Raw genomic sequence first — 15,809 nt, 5'->3', positions numbered from 1 at the left:
GGGGTGGGGGGGGGGGGGGGTGGGGGGGGGGGGGGGTGGGGGGGGGGGGGGGTGGGGGGGGGGGGGGGTGGGGGGGGGGGGGGGTGGGGGGGGGGGGGGGTGGGGGGGGGGGGGGGTGGGGGGGGGGGGGGGTGGGGGGGGGGGGGGGTGGGGGGGGGGGGGGGTGGGGGGGGGGGGGGGTGGGGGGGGGGGGGGGTGGGGGGGGGGGGGGGTGGGGGGGGGGGGGGGTGGGGGGGGGGGGGGGTGGGGGGGGGGGGGGGTGGGGGGGGGGGGGGGTGGGGGGGGGGGGGGGTGGGGGGGGGGGGGGGTGGGGGGGGGGGGGGGTGGGGGGGGGGGGGGGTGGGGGGGGGGGGGGGTGGGGGGGGGGGGGGGTGGGGGGGGGGGGGGGTGGGGGGGGGGGGGGGTGGGGGGGGGGGGGGGTGGGGGGGGGGGGGGGTGGGGGGGGGGGGGGGTGGGGGGGGGGGGGGGTGGGGGGGGGGGGGGGTGGGGGGGGGGGGGGGTGGGGGGGGGGGGGGGTGGGGGGGGGGGGGGGTGGGGGGGGGGGGGGGTGGGGGGGGGGGGGGGTGGGGGGGGGGGGGGGTGGGGGGGGGGGGGGGTGGGGGGGGGGGGGGGTGGGGGGGGGGGGGGGTGGGGGGGGGGGGGGGTGGGGGGGGGGGGGGGTGGGGGGGGGGGGGGGTGGGGGGGGGGGGGGGTGGGGGGGGGGGGGGGTGGGGGGGGGGGGGGGTGGGGGGGGGGGGGGGTGGGGGGGGGGGGGGGTGGGGGGGGGGGGGGGTGGGGGGGGGGGGGGGTGGGGGGGGGGGGGGGTGGGGGGGGGGGGGGGTGGGGGGGGGGGGGGGTGGGGGGGGGGGGGGGTGGGGGGGGGGGGGGGTGGGGGGGGGGGGGGGTGGGGGGGGGGGGGGGTGGGGGGGGGGGGGGGTGGGGGGGGGGGGGGGTGGGGGGGGGGGGGGGTGGGGGGGGGGGGGGGTGGGGGGGGGGGGGGGTGGGGGGGGGGGGGGGTGGGGGGGGGGGGGGGTGGGGGGGGGGGGGGGTGGGGGGGGGGGGGGGTGGGGGGGGGGGGGGGTGGGGGGGGGGGGGGGTGGGGGGGGGGGGGGGTGGGGGGGGGGGGGGGTGGGGGGGGGGGGGGGTGGGGGGGGGGGGGGGTGGGGGGGGGGGGGGGTGGGGGGGGGGGGGGGTGGGGGGGGGGGGGGGTGGGGGGGGGGGGGGGTGGGGGGGGGGGGGGGTGGGGGGGGGGGGGGGTGGGGGGGGGGGGGGGTGGGGGGGGGGGGGGGTGGGGGGGGGGGGGGGTGGGGGGGGGGGGGGGTGGGGGGGGGGGGGGGTGGGGGGGGGGGGGGGTGGGGGGGGGGGGGGGTGGGGGGGGGGGGGGGTGGGGGGGGGGGGGGGTGGGGGGGGGGGGGGGTGGGGGGGGGGGGGGGTGGGGGGGGGGGGGGGTGGGGGGGGGGGGGGGTGGGGGGGGGGGGGGGTGGGGGGGGGGGGGGGTGGGGGGGGGGGGGGGTGGGGGGGGGGGGGGGTGGGGGGGGGGGGGGGTGGGGGGGGGGGGGGGTGGGGGGGGGGGGGGGTGGGGGGGGGGGGGGGTGGGGGGGGGGGGGGGTGGGGGGGGGGGGGGGTGGGGGGGGGGGGGGGTGGGGGGGGGGGGGGGTGGGGGGGGGGGGGGGTGGGGGGGGGGGGGGGTGGGGGGGGGGGGGGGTGGGGGGGGGGGGGGGTGGGGGGGGGGGGGGGTGGGGGGGGGGGGGGGTGGGGGGGGGGGGGGGTGGGGGGGGGGGGGGGTGGGGGGGGGGGGGGGTGGGGGGGGGGGGGGGTGGGGGGGGGGGGGGGTGGGGGGGGGGGGGGGTGGGGGGGGGGGGGGGTGGGGGGGGGGGGGGGTGGGGGGGGGGGGGGGTGGGGGGGGGGGGGGGTGGGGGGGGGGGGGGGTGGGGGGGGGGGGGGGTGGGGGGGGGGGGGGGTGGGGGGGGGGGGGGGTGGGGGGGGGGGGGGGTGGGGGGGGGGGGGGGTGGGGGGGGGGGGGGGTGGGGGGGGGGGGGGGTGGGGGGGGGGGGGGGTGGGGGGGGGGGGGGGTGGGGGGGGGGGGGGGTGGGGGGGGGGGGGGGTGGGGGGGGGGGGGGGTGGGGGGGGGGGGGGGTGGGGGGGGGGGGGGGTGGGGGGGGGGGGGGGTGGGGGGGGGGGGGGGTGGGGGGGGGGGGGGGTGGGGGGGGGGGGGGGTGGGGGGGGGGGGGGGTGGGGGGGGGGGGGGGTGGGGGGGGGGGGGGGTGGGGGGGGGGGGGGGTGGGGGGGGGGGGGGGTGGGGGGGGGGGGGGGTGGGGGGGGGGGGGGGTGGGGGGGGGGGGGGGTGGGGGGGGGGGGGGGTGGGGGGGGGGGGGGGTGGGGGGGGGGGGGGGTGGGGGGGGGGGGGGGTGGGGGGGGGGGGGGGTGGGGGGGGGGGGGGGTGGGGGGGGGGGGGGGTGGGGGGGGGGGGGGGTGGGGGGGGGGGGGGGTGGGGGGGGGGGGGGGTGGGGGGGGGGGGGGGTGGGGGGGGGGGGGGGTGGGGGGGGGGGGGGGTGGGGGGGGGGGGGGGTGGGGGGGGGGGGGGGTGGGGGGGGGGGGGGGTGGGGGGGGGGGGGGGTGGGGGGGGGGGGGGGTGGGGGGGGGGGGGGGTGGGGGGGGGGGGGGGTGGGGGGGGGGGGGGGTGGGGGGGGGGGGGGGTGGGGGGGGGGGGGGGTGGGGGGGGGGGGGGGTGGGGGGGGGGGGGGGTGGGGGGGGGGGGGGGTGGGGGGGGGGGGGGGTGGGGGGGGGGGGGGGTGGGGGGGGGGGGGGGTGGGGGGGGGGGGGGGTGGGGGGGGGGGGGGGTGGGGGGGGGGGGGGGTGGGGGGGGGGGGGGGTGGGGGGGGGGGGGGGTGGGGGGGGGGGGGGGTGGGGGGGGGGGGGGGTGGGGGGGGGGGGGGGTGGGGGGGGGGGGGGGTGGGGGGGGGGGGGGGTGGGGGGGGGGGGGGGTGGGGGGGGGGGGGGGTGGGGGGGGGGGGGGGTGGGGGGGGGGGGGGGTGGGGGGGGGGGGGGGTGGGGGGGGGGGGGGGTGGGGGGGGGGGGGGGTGGGGGGGGGGGGGGGTGGGGGGGGGGGGGGGTGGGGGGGGGGGGGGGTGGGGGGGGGGGGGGGTGGGGGGGGGGGGGGGTGGGGGGGGGGGGGGGTGGGGGGGGGGGGGGGTGGGGGGGGGGGGGGGTGGGGGGGGGGGGGGGTGGGGGGGGGGGGGGGTGGGGGGGGGGGGGGGTGGGGGGGGGGGGGGGTGGGGGGGGGGGGGGGTGGGGGGGGGGGGGGGTGGGGGGGGGGGGGGGTGGGGGGGGGGGGGGGTGGGGGGGGGGGGGGGTGGGGGGGGGGGGGGGTGGGGGGGGGGGGGGGTGGGGGGGGGGGGGGGTGGGGGGGGGGGGGGGTGGGGGGGGGGGGGGGTGGGGGGGGGGGGGGGTGGGGGGGGGGGGGGGTGGGGGGGGGGGGGGGTGGGGGGGGGGGGGGGTGGGGGGGGGGGGGGGTGGGGGGGGGGGGGGGTGGGGGGGGGGGGGGGTGGGGGGGGGGGGGGGTGGGGGGGGGGGGGGGTGGGGGGGGGGGGGGGTGGGGGGGGGGGGGGGTGGGGGGGGGGGGGGGTGGGGGGGGGGGGGGGTGGGGGGGGGGGGGGGTGGGGGGGGGGGGGGGTGGGGGGGGGGGGGGGTGGGGGGGGGGGGGGGTGGGGGGGGGGGGGGGTGGGGGGGGGGGGGGGTGGGGGGGGGGGGGGGTGGGGGGGGGGGGGGGTGGGGGGGGGGGGGGGTGGGGGGGGGGGGGGGTGGGGGGGGGGGGGGGTGGGGGGGGGGGGGGGTGGGGGGGGGAGGGGGGTGGGGGGGGGGGGGGGGGGGAGAGGGGGGGGGGGGGGGGGGGGGGGGGGGGGGAGGGGGGGGTTGGGGGGGGGGGGGGGTGGGATGGTGGGAACTACATTTCCCAGGAGACCCTGGGAAATGTAGTTCCCACCAGAACAGGAAGGCCTGTTCTCCACCCTGCTCGGTTTTCTAAAGTAAGTGGGGGGGCGCCGTGGGGGGGGGGGCAGGGCAAAGGGGGATTGGCCAGGGTGATTTTGCGGCCCCGCCACATGACCCAAATTTGTGCGCCTGGTGCGTCGCGCCCCCGCCCCCTGGGAGCTTCGCCACTGGTTTTGGTTGATTCTGTTCAGTACCGAGAGTGCCCCTCTGATAAAAGAAGTATGTTCTAAATGGCACTTTATTTTGTTTCTAGAATAAAACCCCTCCAGTCATTATTTTGTTCCCCATTAAATCAGCGATTATTTTTAAAAGGGAGTTCATAGCTGTATCGCATTCATTAAAACTTTGTGCATTTTTGAGATACGCTGTGAGCAGAAAAGGCAGGGAAGTGCCCGTCAGTCAACTCCATTCTCACTGGGATGTTATTCTTTGGCGAAAGGGAAATTTCTTCCATGAAATATTCCTTTCAGTTCTTGCCAAGTATCTCAAAATGTATTGGAGTGATAAAAGTTGCAAAAATTTATTTTAAAATTATTACATGATTAATATGGCTTGAATTGACAGTTCTGGAAGGAAGGAACAGATAACGGGCAAAGAGGTGGGTGGTATGCTTGGCCTCTCATTCCCCAGAATGGCTTTGAGGATTTATCTCTGCTTCAGCCTGCTCTGCAAGTGGGTTAGATTTGGACTAAATTGGCAGTTTCCACCAGTTCCCCCTCCCACTGCAGATCCTGGCCCCTGTGTCTTTTCCCTGAGCTCCCCAGGAACAGCATTTCATAAAAATCAGCAGTCTACAATAGAATGGAGGAAGCAGGACAGTTCCATTTTGCCCCTGGAAAGTTTCCTTTGTATCCATCTCAGTGTCCTGTGTGTCTTATAAGAAGACTCTATACAGTGGTGACGAACCTTTGGCACTCCAGATGTTATGGACTACAATTCCCATCAGCCTCTGCCAGCATGGCCAATTGTCAATGCTGGCAGGGGCTGATGGGAATAATGATCCATAGCTTTATCTGGAGTGGAAATCTTTCGCTCCTTGACTCTAATAATTGCCCTATGGCAGGGCTGGCCAACCTACGGTGCTCCAGATGTTCATGAACTACAATTCCCATCAGCCCCTGCCAGCATGGCCAATTGGCCACCCCTACCTTATGGGACTCTATTATTGTGGGACTCTATTATGCCCTACGAAAATCTCTCTGAGTAGCTATTCCTTCACATGAACTGACTGTTTTGGTGCAACACTTGAAAATAGTTCTGTGATGCTTTAAAAACAATTTTACGTCCCAGCCTCAGCTTTTGGGACTGCTTTTTCAGGAGGGGCGGGATGACTAGGTGGGGGAGGGCCCTTCGTCAAGTTAATCACATTTTCCTCCTTCCTGCCTTTCCTGTGTTGAAGACTGTGGGTGGTGCAGGGCAAGATAAAAACCCTGAAGTGCAGAACAACGTCCCAGCAGATCCGGAAAAAAGCCATTCCAACCACAGCCTTTTGCCCGAGAGGAGGCTCAGCGACTCCAGCGTCTGCAGCGTCGAAGAGCAGCATCGGGCCGTGTACGAGTTGGTGCAGCAGGTTCTCTTGTCCACACGCGGCTACATCAATTTTGTCAATGAAGTATTTCGCCAGGTTAGCATTGGGCCTGGGCTCTGTGGTGTGTTGTGTCTCTGAAGTTCAGCGGAACACCTTCTCACCTCTCAGTTGTTGCTTGTCTGGAGTTAGGACAGTGGTGGGATCCAAAAATTTTAGTAACAGGTTCCCTCGCCAGCCCTCCCTCAGCAAAGCGGGCAGAGGCGTACCTAGGCAAACCTGAGCCCTGGGCAGAACCTGAGTTGGACGCGCCCCCCCCATGGGCAGCCACCCCACCACGACCCCCCAAAATTTTTTTGCACCAGGTCATTTCTAAATCATCATCACATTATAGAAAATGCCCCAACTCACAAATCTGAACACAGCAAGGGTGAAACTCACAGGTTCTTTGATAGAGATAAAAGGTACGAAAGGCTGAGAATCAATGAACTGCAGTACCTGAAAGGGATTAACCCAGTTCAGGGAGTGACATTATTGGTCACAATTGCTATATGGAACCTTCACGTTCAAAGGCAATATGCCTCTCGGGGAGGCGAGGGCGTGGAGATGGAAAAGCGGACCCAATTAGTAACCCCCTCTCAGCACACACAAATAATTCGTAACCCACTCTTGGGAACTGGTGAGAACCTGCTGGATCCCACCTCTGAGTTAGGATTAGAAATAGGGTTGCAAATCTGGATGTTTAGTAAGAGTCGAGGTAGCCTCAAGGAAGCAGCTGAGAGACTTCTCCTGACAGTGGCATCCCAGGCCTTATGGTCAGCCTTCCTTTTCAGGGGCGGGGTGCTCACATTTGTGGTGGCAACCCAACTTCAAAGTTCAAAGACCTTTATTAGGCATTAAAACATAGCAGAACTAAGTAATCCAAATACAGTTTAACGAGATGAAACAGGTACTCCTGTTTCATAAAGTGCATACTTCAGAGCGAAAGAGGAACCCAGGAAATTATTTCGTAATAGTGAGCAAGAATTTGGCCACTATGTCCAGTTGCTTGGGATTCTCTGTGTTCAGAAGATAGTTCAATTTAAGATTTAAAAGGCTTGGATGGACCAGTATGGGATCCCCTAAAACAGTAATGGTGAACCTTTTCGAGACCGAGTGCCCAGATTACAACCCAAAACCCACTTATTTATCACAAAGTGCCAACACAGCAATTTAACCCGAATACTGAGGTTTTAGTTTAGGAAAAACGGTTGGCTCCGAGGCGCGCATTACTTGGGAGTAAGCTTGGTGGTAGTCGGTGGCTTTGCTTTGAAGCAACCATGCAACTCTTCCAACGGGTGAATCATGACCCTAGGAGGGTTTACTCAGAAGCAAGCCCCATTGCCAGCAACTGAGCTTACTCCCAGGTAAAGGATCTTGCTTTAGTTCTTCGCATGAAAATCAGTGGGGTTTAACAGCACTTAACAAGGTTACCTACACTGCTTCCCCAAAACTAGATCTTAGGTTTAATGCTAATAGAGCCCAGCGGCCTTGGGCAACCTAGATGTGTGTGTGTGTGGGGGGGGGACACTCTGTTTGCGTGTGCCCACAGAGAGGGCTCTGAGTGCCACCTCTGGCACCCGTGCCATAGGTTCACCACCACTGCCCTAAAAACAGTTTTGGTCTAAAATCGTTAAATTTTAGACAAATAAAATGTGCTCCAATGACTCCTCAGAGGTTTGACAATATTCACAGGTACTCTTTTGCTGTGAAGGTACCGTGAATCTCTCTGGGGAAAAGGTTAGTGGAAACGTGTTGGTTCTCGCTCTGGTCAATAGCCACCTCAACTTAGGGGGGAGATGCAGCTGTCTTGCATTTCCCGGGCATGATGTTAAAATGGAGGGGGGAGAACAAGCTCCTGGCAACCCAACTTAAGGCTGTATTGTCTGAGATAGATTGTTTAGACCCATTTCAATCCAGATTCAGGATAACTTTGGGGACTGAAATGATCATGGTCAGTGATCACCTTAACTGATCACCTTTTGCTGGGAGACTTACGGAGGGAGGTTATGTCTGTCGATTCTTCTGGGCCTCTCAGTGGCTTTCAGTACTTACAAACATGGCATCCTTCTGGCTAGACTTGCCAGACCTCACACCTCAGTGGTTCTGTTCCTACCTGCTGGTCACTTCTTACAAGGGTTTTTTTGTTGTTGTTCCTTGGCCTGTTTATGAAACCTCTGAGAAAGCTTGTCTGCAGATGTTGCCCAGATGTGTTTGTTCCTAACAACTGATACTGGTGAGTCTGTGGATGTCTTGGAAAGTGGTTGGAGACTTGGTGTAAGGAATTCCAAAGAGCAGAAATAAAAGGCTTTTGAATATAAGTCCGTTTATTCAGACATCTTAGAAAGCACACACACTGCGATACTGTGAGGAATGGGAGACCTCCATTAAGCTGCAGGTTACTAGCATTGCCCGAGTCCTCCCCCCTCCCTGGGCCATCGGAGACCCATCTCATGAAACGGAATGCTCATCCTGGACAGCAAGATAAACCGTCCACCAAAGGTTGTTGCTGCCAGATCTGGCCGTCGTCATGGCTGGAGCGATTCCGTCCAAGACCAATGGCTGGGAGAGAACCAGGCAGAATTGCCATCCTTACACTCTACCTCCCCTAAAGCCCCGGTTTATTACAGGAAAGGCTTTGTGGAAATGAGAAATGAGGGAGGGGCATCAATGTTTTCTCTATGCTACCAGTGATTATAGCCCAGAGGGATAGCCAACCCATGGAGGCTAGAATGTGTGGCTTGATTGCGGGAGAAGCTTGAGGGAGTCCAGAATAGCATCTACTTCATAGTGCCTGTGGCCATCAATTATAACTGGCGAGGAGTTAGCTCGAGGAGGGTCGTGCCAGGCATCTGAAGCGAGGAGCCTCCTTGAGTAGGCTGGAATGGAAGGCAGAATTGAATGTTACCTTAACGTGTTAGAGCAGTTCTAAGCGAGCAGTGACATCATTGATCACCTTTGTAATCGAAAAGGGGCCCACAAATTTCTGGTACCAAGTTTTGAATATTTGTGCACCGCGTCTCTAAGGTTTTTAGTGGACAAGTAGACCCATGCCCCAACCAGCAAAGGGAAGTCTGAAGCGGCGTTTGTCCACGCCCTGAACCTTTGTGATTCTTAGACCTGCTGTAGGAGTAGAGCTGCACCGTTTTTCCAACCCTCGGCTGGCGAAAATCCATTGTTCGAATTCAGCTGACTGCGAGTACCTCTACAGGCAGCTGGGGAACAGCAGTGGGAAGGACCGACCAGAAACAATCTCGAGCAGGGTCTTTTCGCGTGCTGCTGTGAATATGGCATTGTTACTCGCATACTCTGCAAGGGGAGTAAATGTAGCACCTGGTGTCCCTGATGATAGTTAGTGTAATAGCGTAAATACTGTTCTAACGTTCCTGTTACGTCCGTTCTGATTGGCCGTCACTTTAGCGAGCGTGGTAGAGGCGGCGACATGAGGTAGTTCCCAACAGCTCAGAGGCATGCTTCCAAAACTTGAACGCAATTGGAGACCCATGATTAGGACACCACCTTATGCTCGGAGAGTGGTAGGCGATAGGCAGAAAATGTTGGATAAACAACCGGGCCAATTTGGAGTGCCCGACCCGGGATGGTGGTGCAAGGAATAAAATCGCTTGTTTAGAAAAAAGATCCACTACCACTTATACAAAACCGTGTTCCTGTGGCTCCGACCAAATCAGTTATAAAATCCCATGGAAATGACCTGCCAGAGTTTGAGGATGCAACGGGGAGGGGCTTTGGCAACCCATGCGACTTTCCCGGTGTCGACTTAGCTTCCTTTCGCGCACAGGCAGGACACCCTTTGTCTCACGTTTCAATGTGCTTTGCGCATGGGCTCCACCAGAACCATCGGCCGGGCCAGATGCAGCGTTTTCAAAATCGAAATGCCCAGCCTGGCGGGCATCGCGACGCTATGCCGAGGAGAACCTGCCTCCGGAGGAGGGGCGTACCAACACCCTCCCGTTTCAAAACACCCACCCCTCCAAGCGTAGTTGTGAATCTCGATCCCTCTGCCGAGAGCTTCGCGGAGGCCCGCCTCCTTGAATCCCTGGAGGAAGGAGAGGCGATGTTAGAAGGATGGCGAGGAGGGAGAGCCCTGTTGTTTGTGATGGGTGACAGCTAATCCCAGCTGGGAGGGAGTAAGAAGCAGTGCGTAGGATGTCACCGTGGCGAAGTGTTTCCCCCCCCCCCCCCTCCCGGGGAATAACATCGCATCCAGTCAGTTTGTTACTCTTACCAGGAAAAGAAATGGACTATGAAGAGAACCTGGAGAGGAAATGTTAGCAGCCGTAATTGTTTTGGCGAAGACGGTTTGGCCCGGTGTAGACAGGGCAGCTAGATTCTTGTGATCCGACCAAACTTGGAAAGGGTGCTTAACCATACTTCAGCCAATGGCGTAAACACTCAAAGCAGCTTTGATATGCGGTCTGCCTTATCCCCACAGGTCCGAGTTCAGTTCAGCCCCAGAAAACTTTTTTGGACAAGTAAGCACTGCGAGGCACTAATTTGTTATCGCATTTTTCTGCAAGGGGCAGCGCCCTAGCGCTTTATCGAAAACATCCACATGCACGATGAAGGGAAGATCTAGGTTTGGGTGACTTAAAAATTGGTTCTGTAGTAGAAAGCTGTTTTAGCTGCTGGAGATGCTGACTGGCCTGAGACCAGAAGGAGAGCTCTCCGGGGTTTAGAAGCCACAAGTCTTGCCTTTGGTGATAGGAGATCTGTGGCGGTAAGGTGATCTCTCAGCAAATCGAGAATAAAGTCCGCGATAGAATTAGCAAAGCCTAGAAGGGATTATAGTTCCCTTCCTGTTGGTGAAACGAGCCATTCAATTCTGGCTGACTAATACCGCTGGGTCCATTTCCAAACCCTCATGAGAGAGCCGATACTCCATATAATCTATGGAGGTGATGGAAACAACATTTTGACAACAAGGTTATCTGGTAGGCGTTGTAAGACTTCTGCGTACTAATAGTTTCTCATGCTCCCTCAATGTTTTGTAATAAATTAAAACATCATCTAAATATCACGACCACTTGCTTGTATAACAGATCTTGTAAAACTTAGTTGATAAAGAGCCATTGAAGCCCTGGGGCTCCAATACTAATCCAGTGGCATTATTAAATAATGCATTATTGTCCAAACTTTGTATTAAGAAGCTGTCGAAGTGTTCCTTGGCCTTCCCTTAATCTGGGACTCTATGAAATAAACCTCTCTTAAGTCCAATTTAGTAAAGATCCATGCTTACACTTAAAGCATCCAAAGAGGTCTTTTAATTAAGGGCAAAGGAGGATATTTGTTGGATACAGACACAGCATTCAATCCACATGAATAATCTGGACAGGGTGGACGTGTGGGGCGGACGATCCAGAGCCAGGTTTTTATCTAAAGCCTTGAGACTCCTTCTCTTGGGGTGGGACTCATGCGATAGATTCTACCTTTGGGTAACTAGGCTCCAGGTTGCAGTGGGAATTTACACAGTCAGGTATCCCTATGGGGGGGGGGCAATTGGTCGCCTCCCTGTTCTTGAAACCTCTGGACAGGTCTGAGTATGCCTGCTTGAGTTTCCCTTGGGACAAGAACAATTAATACATTTAAAGCTTTGGGACTCATGGCTCGTTCTCAGTGGGAGTTGGATTTTCCCCTCCGTTCATGTGAGTCCCCACAGGAGGATCCGTGGAGTGGAGGATCCGTTCTTCCATATGATACTTGAGGATTTAGGTGGCAGAACAGCCAAGGCATGCACCTAACTTACAATAGAGGGGTGTTTGCAACAGGGCAAGATGAAACTTATTTTTTTCCCAATGGTGACTGCTTGAAATACTGGCTGGGTTTTAAAGCGTGCGGACCTTGCATCACCCTAGAGGGAGCTACCATCCCATTTGGGTGGGGAATGGGTTTCCTGGGGACTTCGGTCTAAAACTGGAGTTCGTCCAGCCACTTGTGGTCTCATGAGACAGTGGGAGCAGCCGAGTCCACAGTCGCGGAGGCCAGAAGATCTTGGCATTATGTTTACTTGGGTTGGCTAAGCGCCAGTCAAAATGGTAATGGGAACTACTACTCACTCACCGCATCGAATTAGGGTTAATGTCTTCAGGTGCTGCTGACAGGCAGGCTACTTCTCCGATCCTCGAAATCTTCCTGGAAGTGGTAGCTTTAGCAGGCGACTGTAAGGAATTCCCACAAGCCCCTTGAAATAAAAGGCTCACAGGGTAAAAGTCCATTTATTAAGACATCTTAAGCTCAAGAGGCCTGCACTTGGTGCTTGGGAATGACACTTCCATGAAGCACAGGTTATAATACCAGTCACCCCATCCCCCCAACCCTGCCACTTCCCATGAGACAGAGGCTTCATCTCCAGCATGAGATAAAGTCTCCTTGAAGCATCCTGGCCCATCGCCGGGCTGTGGGATACACTCAAGGTTACTTCACCATCAACTATTGAATCCTTTACACTCTGCCTCCCTAAAGAGACCCTTCCCCAGGTTTTGTCTTGGAAAGTGATTGGAAAAGCAGCAATAAGGTGGGGGCTTCAATGTTTTGAATAGACCCATTGATTATACAGAGGAATATCCCACCCAAGAAACTAAATAGCCTGGCGTTTGCGATTAAAGCGGGGATCAGGACCGTCAATTTAAGTGATGCTTGTGGCCATCAATAATAGTCGTTAGGGGCCTCTCAGTAGTGTGCCAGGCATCCCGAGGCGAGGAGCCTCCTTGAGCAACTGGAATGGAGACAGGATGGATGTTACTAAAGAGAGTTAAGGCAAATCTAAGCGGGCAGTGACATCATTAATCACTTTAGTAATTTGAAAGGTCCACAAATCTCTTGCCAAGTTTAGAGAATTTATGCACGTCTCACAGGGTTTTGTAGATAAATACACCCAGGAGCCCTGCGCAGAGGAAATCCAGCCGGTGTTTATCCAGCTACAGTTTAGGAGTCCTTGCTTGTTGTAAAAGGCCCGGTCTGGACCGACTTCCCATCCCTCGACTAGGGATGGAAATCCATTGTTAGAAATTCTGGGGTCCAAGGCCTTCTCTGGTGGATTGGCCTTGGCCGGGAAGGGCCGACCAGACACAATAATTTCAAGGGGTTTTCTTTGTACTACTATGAACCGCATTGTTGTAGAAGTACTCCATAATAGTGCTTCGCACCAATTGTCTTGGTGGTAGTTGGTGTAACTCGCGTAAATACTGCTCTAAGGTTCTGTTAGTTTCTCTCGTCTACGCCGTCACTTTGAGCATTGGTAGAGTGGCGAAGGCGAAGGCGGCCCCAACAACCCCAAAAGCAGCTTTCCAGAACTTGGGAGATGAACTGGGGGCGGTCACAGAACCACCTGGAAGGCGGAGGAATGAGGCAGTAAACATGTTGAATGAACAACCCGTGCCAACAGGAGGCGGAGGGATAGAAGCACATGGAATAAAATGGGCTTTAGCAGAATAGAGTCTACCACCACCCATAAAACCGTGTTACCATGACTTCAGGCAAATCTAATAGAAATCCATGGAGATGACTTCCCAGGCGGGGAAGCTACCGGAGAGGTTGCAATAGTCCATGGGGCTTTCCGGGATGGTTTGGCTTCTACACAAACGACAGCCTTGTGTATGCCTCAATGTCTTTAGCATTCTGCCTTTCCACCAGAACTTGTGAGGCCAAGTGTAGAGTTTTCAAGAAACCAAAATGCAGCTGAGGCGAGGCATCGTGGCAAGCTTCAAGAACCTGCTACTTGAGGAGGCCGCGTACCAGCATTCCCCCCTCCATGTTTCCCATTCTAGCGCAATTGGGAGTCCCCCTTGACGCTGGAGGCTTCATTGCATCACGCCTCCTCCAATTCCACTTGGGAAGGAGAGCGAGACCTTGGGAATGGGGAGGAGAAGTGGATGTTTGAGATCAGTGACAGCCAACCCCAGCTGGGAGGGAAAGAACAGTCGTGGAATGTCACCGTGGGCAGCTCCACCCCTCGGGTGGCCTTGAGAGCCCAGCGTCAGCCAGTTGTTGGTTTTCCCAGGAAATGGACTGTAAAGAGCGAGAAGAAGTGACCCAGCGAAGTTGTTTTGGACATCTTGGGGGGGGTGGAAAAGAGCTACCAGGTTTATGATCCGACCAAACTTGAAAGGGATGTTTAGCCCCTCCAGCCAGTGGCATGAAGTGGAAGTGCTGCTGATGGCGCGCAGTCTCCTTGTCACCCACAGTCGAAGTTAGGCTGAAGCGCAGAGAATTTTTTTTTTGATGTAAATAAGCACCGCAGGAACCAGTCTACCATCTTTATTTTTCTGCAACAGGGCTTACCCCAGAATTGCTTTGTCCGGCGTCCCGTGAACCACAAGCGGAGATCGGGTCCAGGGTGCTGGGATAGTTCGGTGAGTAGCATGAATTTTTAGTAGTTCAAAGGCTGTTTGACATTTTCAGACCAAGAAAGGGGCAGGTTTGGACAGTGGATCCTTACCCTTAGTGGTAAGAGGTCTGTGAGAGGAGAAGTCGAGTTCAATAAATTGGGAATATAAAAAATCCTGATAGAAATTAGCAAAACCAAGAAAGCGACTGGAGTTCTTTGCGGTTGGTGAGGAGACCGGAGCCATTTGGAGGGACTCTTGTCAATTTTAGCAGGATCCATTTTTAAACTCGAGCGAGATCAGTAACCCAAATAGTCAATGGAGGTCACAGTAGAAAACAGCATTTGGAGAGTTTGGCAAAGAGGTTGTCAAACAAGAAGCGTTTCAAGCACCTCTCGAACCAATATTTCATGCTCTTCTATTGTTTGCGAGTAAATTAAAGCGTCATCTAAGTATACAACAACTCCTTGTACAGTAAATCATGGAGAACTTCATTAATGGAGCCACTTGAAAACCCGGGGTTACTTAACCGAATGGCATTGTAAATTATGAAACTATTCCAAACTTTGTGTTAAGCGCGGTCAGGTGTTCATATCCTTCCAGCAATCCACAAGCTCTGTAGTAAACTTCTCTCAGAGTCAATTTGGTAAAAATCGTCCTTTGCGAGGTGCATCTAAAGGTCCTTGATCCAAGGCAAAGGATATTTATTGGACAGGGAAACCGCGGTAGAGACCCCTCGATATCTGTACAGAAACCTTAAAGACCCATCACTGCTTTTGACTAGCAAACAAAGCGGGGGGCAGCGTGTGTGTGTTTGGTAGCCCGCTCCACATATAAAACCTTGTGAGGTTCTTGCTTGTCTAAGAAGACACGAAGTTCCATACCTCCTCATTGGGACTCATGCGGTAGATTCTACCTTGGGTAGTTAAGCCCCTGGTTGTATGACAATTTTACAGTCAGTGTCTCTGTGGGGTGGCAACTGATCACATTCCTGCTCCCTGAAAACTCTAGCTAGATCTTGATATGCAGGTGGGATACCAATAGAATGGGTAATCACTGGGAAAACCAGAGGGGTGTGTCAGGGAGGCGTTGGGTTTTCTTCCCAATTCAGCCACCGCAGAGGGTCAGTGGAATTCTAGGATCCTAATGCTTTCCAAATGAATTTTTGGTTCATGTAACAACAACCAAGGCATGCCCAAAACGCCCCAGGTGTTTGGCCACTGGCCAAAATGAAACTAATTTTCTCCCAATGGTGGTATAGCGGAGAACCGGCTGTGTTTTGAACTAGGCGGTCCCTTACGTTTCGAGGGAGCTACCGTCCATTTGGGTGCCAGATAGTATAGGCAACCAGTGGAATTGATTGAACCAACTCCCTCTGCCACCTGGGGCAGCATTAAGCAGTGGGAGCAGCGGAATCCACAAGGGCGAGGCTATAATGCGGTGTGTTTAGCCGGGGTTGGCAGAAATGCTTGAACAGTAATGGGAGCTGCCTTCACTCACAGCGTCCCGGAGTCAGACCCCATGTCCATGGGGGGGGGGCTGAAGAAGACGAAGCAAGCTGCTTCCCCTCCCTCTGGGTGCGCCGGTCACGCTTTGGATGAGGCAGTGGGGGCTGACTGAAACCTGCGTGGTGGTTCAGCAGGCGGTCTTGTGAGCTGGGGTGCGTTGGTTTTTTGCTTCTTGGGACGGTTCGGCTAGATGACCAGACCCTCCATGAGTAAAGACACAACCAAATTAGTGGCCGGTCGGGAGGTGGTTTTGGTAGGAAGCGGCTAGGCTTGACTTGGTGGACACAGTAGTGGTTTTTAGAGCGTGGAAGCTGACCTCCTTAATGGCGGTATTCAAAGCGAGGCGCCATGAGAGACTAACTGGATCAATCCATATTAGATGCAGGAACTTCGAATTAGAAACCGTTTCCGCAGTAGCTTACTGTC

The 15,809-nt window shown here is 59.6% G+C and overlaps 1 protein-coding gene across 1 annotated transcript in view; it reads left to right on the top strand.

The window, feature by feature from the left end:
• Positions 1-4,600: 4,600 nt before the first annotated feature.
• RALGAPA2 (Ral GTPase activating protein catalytic subunit alpha 2) overlaps positions 4,601-15,809 on the top strand; it is a 182,494-nt gene continuing 171,285 nt past the window's right edge. Inside the window, exons 1-2 of the mRNA XM_048515372.1 lie at positions 4,601-4,645; positions 5,369-5,593. Of these exons, the coding sequence (XP_048371329.1) occupies positions 4,601-4,645; positions 5,369-5,593 (270 nt within the window). The remainder of the gene's footprint in view (positions 4,646-5,368; positions 5,594-15,809) is intronic.

This window comes from Sphaerodactylus townsendi, linkage group LG14 (assembly GCF_021028975.2).
Source record: "Sphaerodactylus townsendi isolate TG3544 linkage group LG14, MPM_Stown_v2.3, whole genome shotgun sequence".
Taxonomy (NCBI): domain Eukaryota; kingdom Metazoa; phylum Chordata; class Lepidosauria; order Squamata; family Sphaerodactylidae; genus Sphaerodactylus; species Sphaerodactylus townsendi.
The sequence above is the reverse complement of the archived record's forward strand: the minus strand, read 5'-3'. Positions and strand labels throughout refer to the sequence as shown.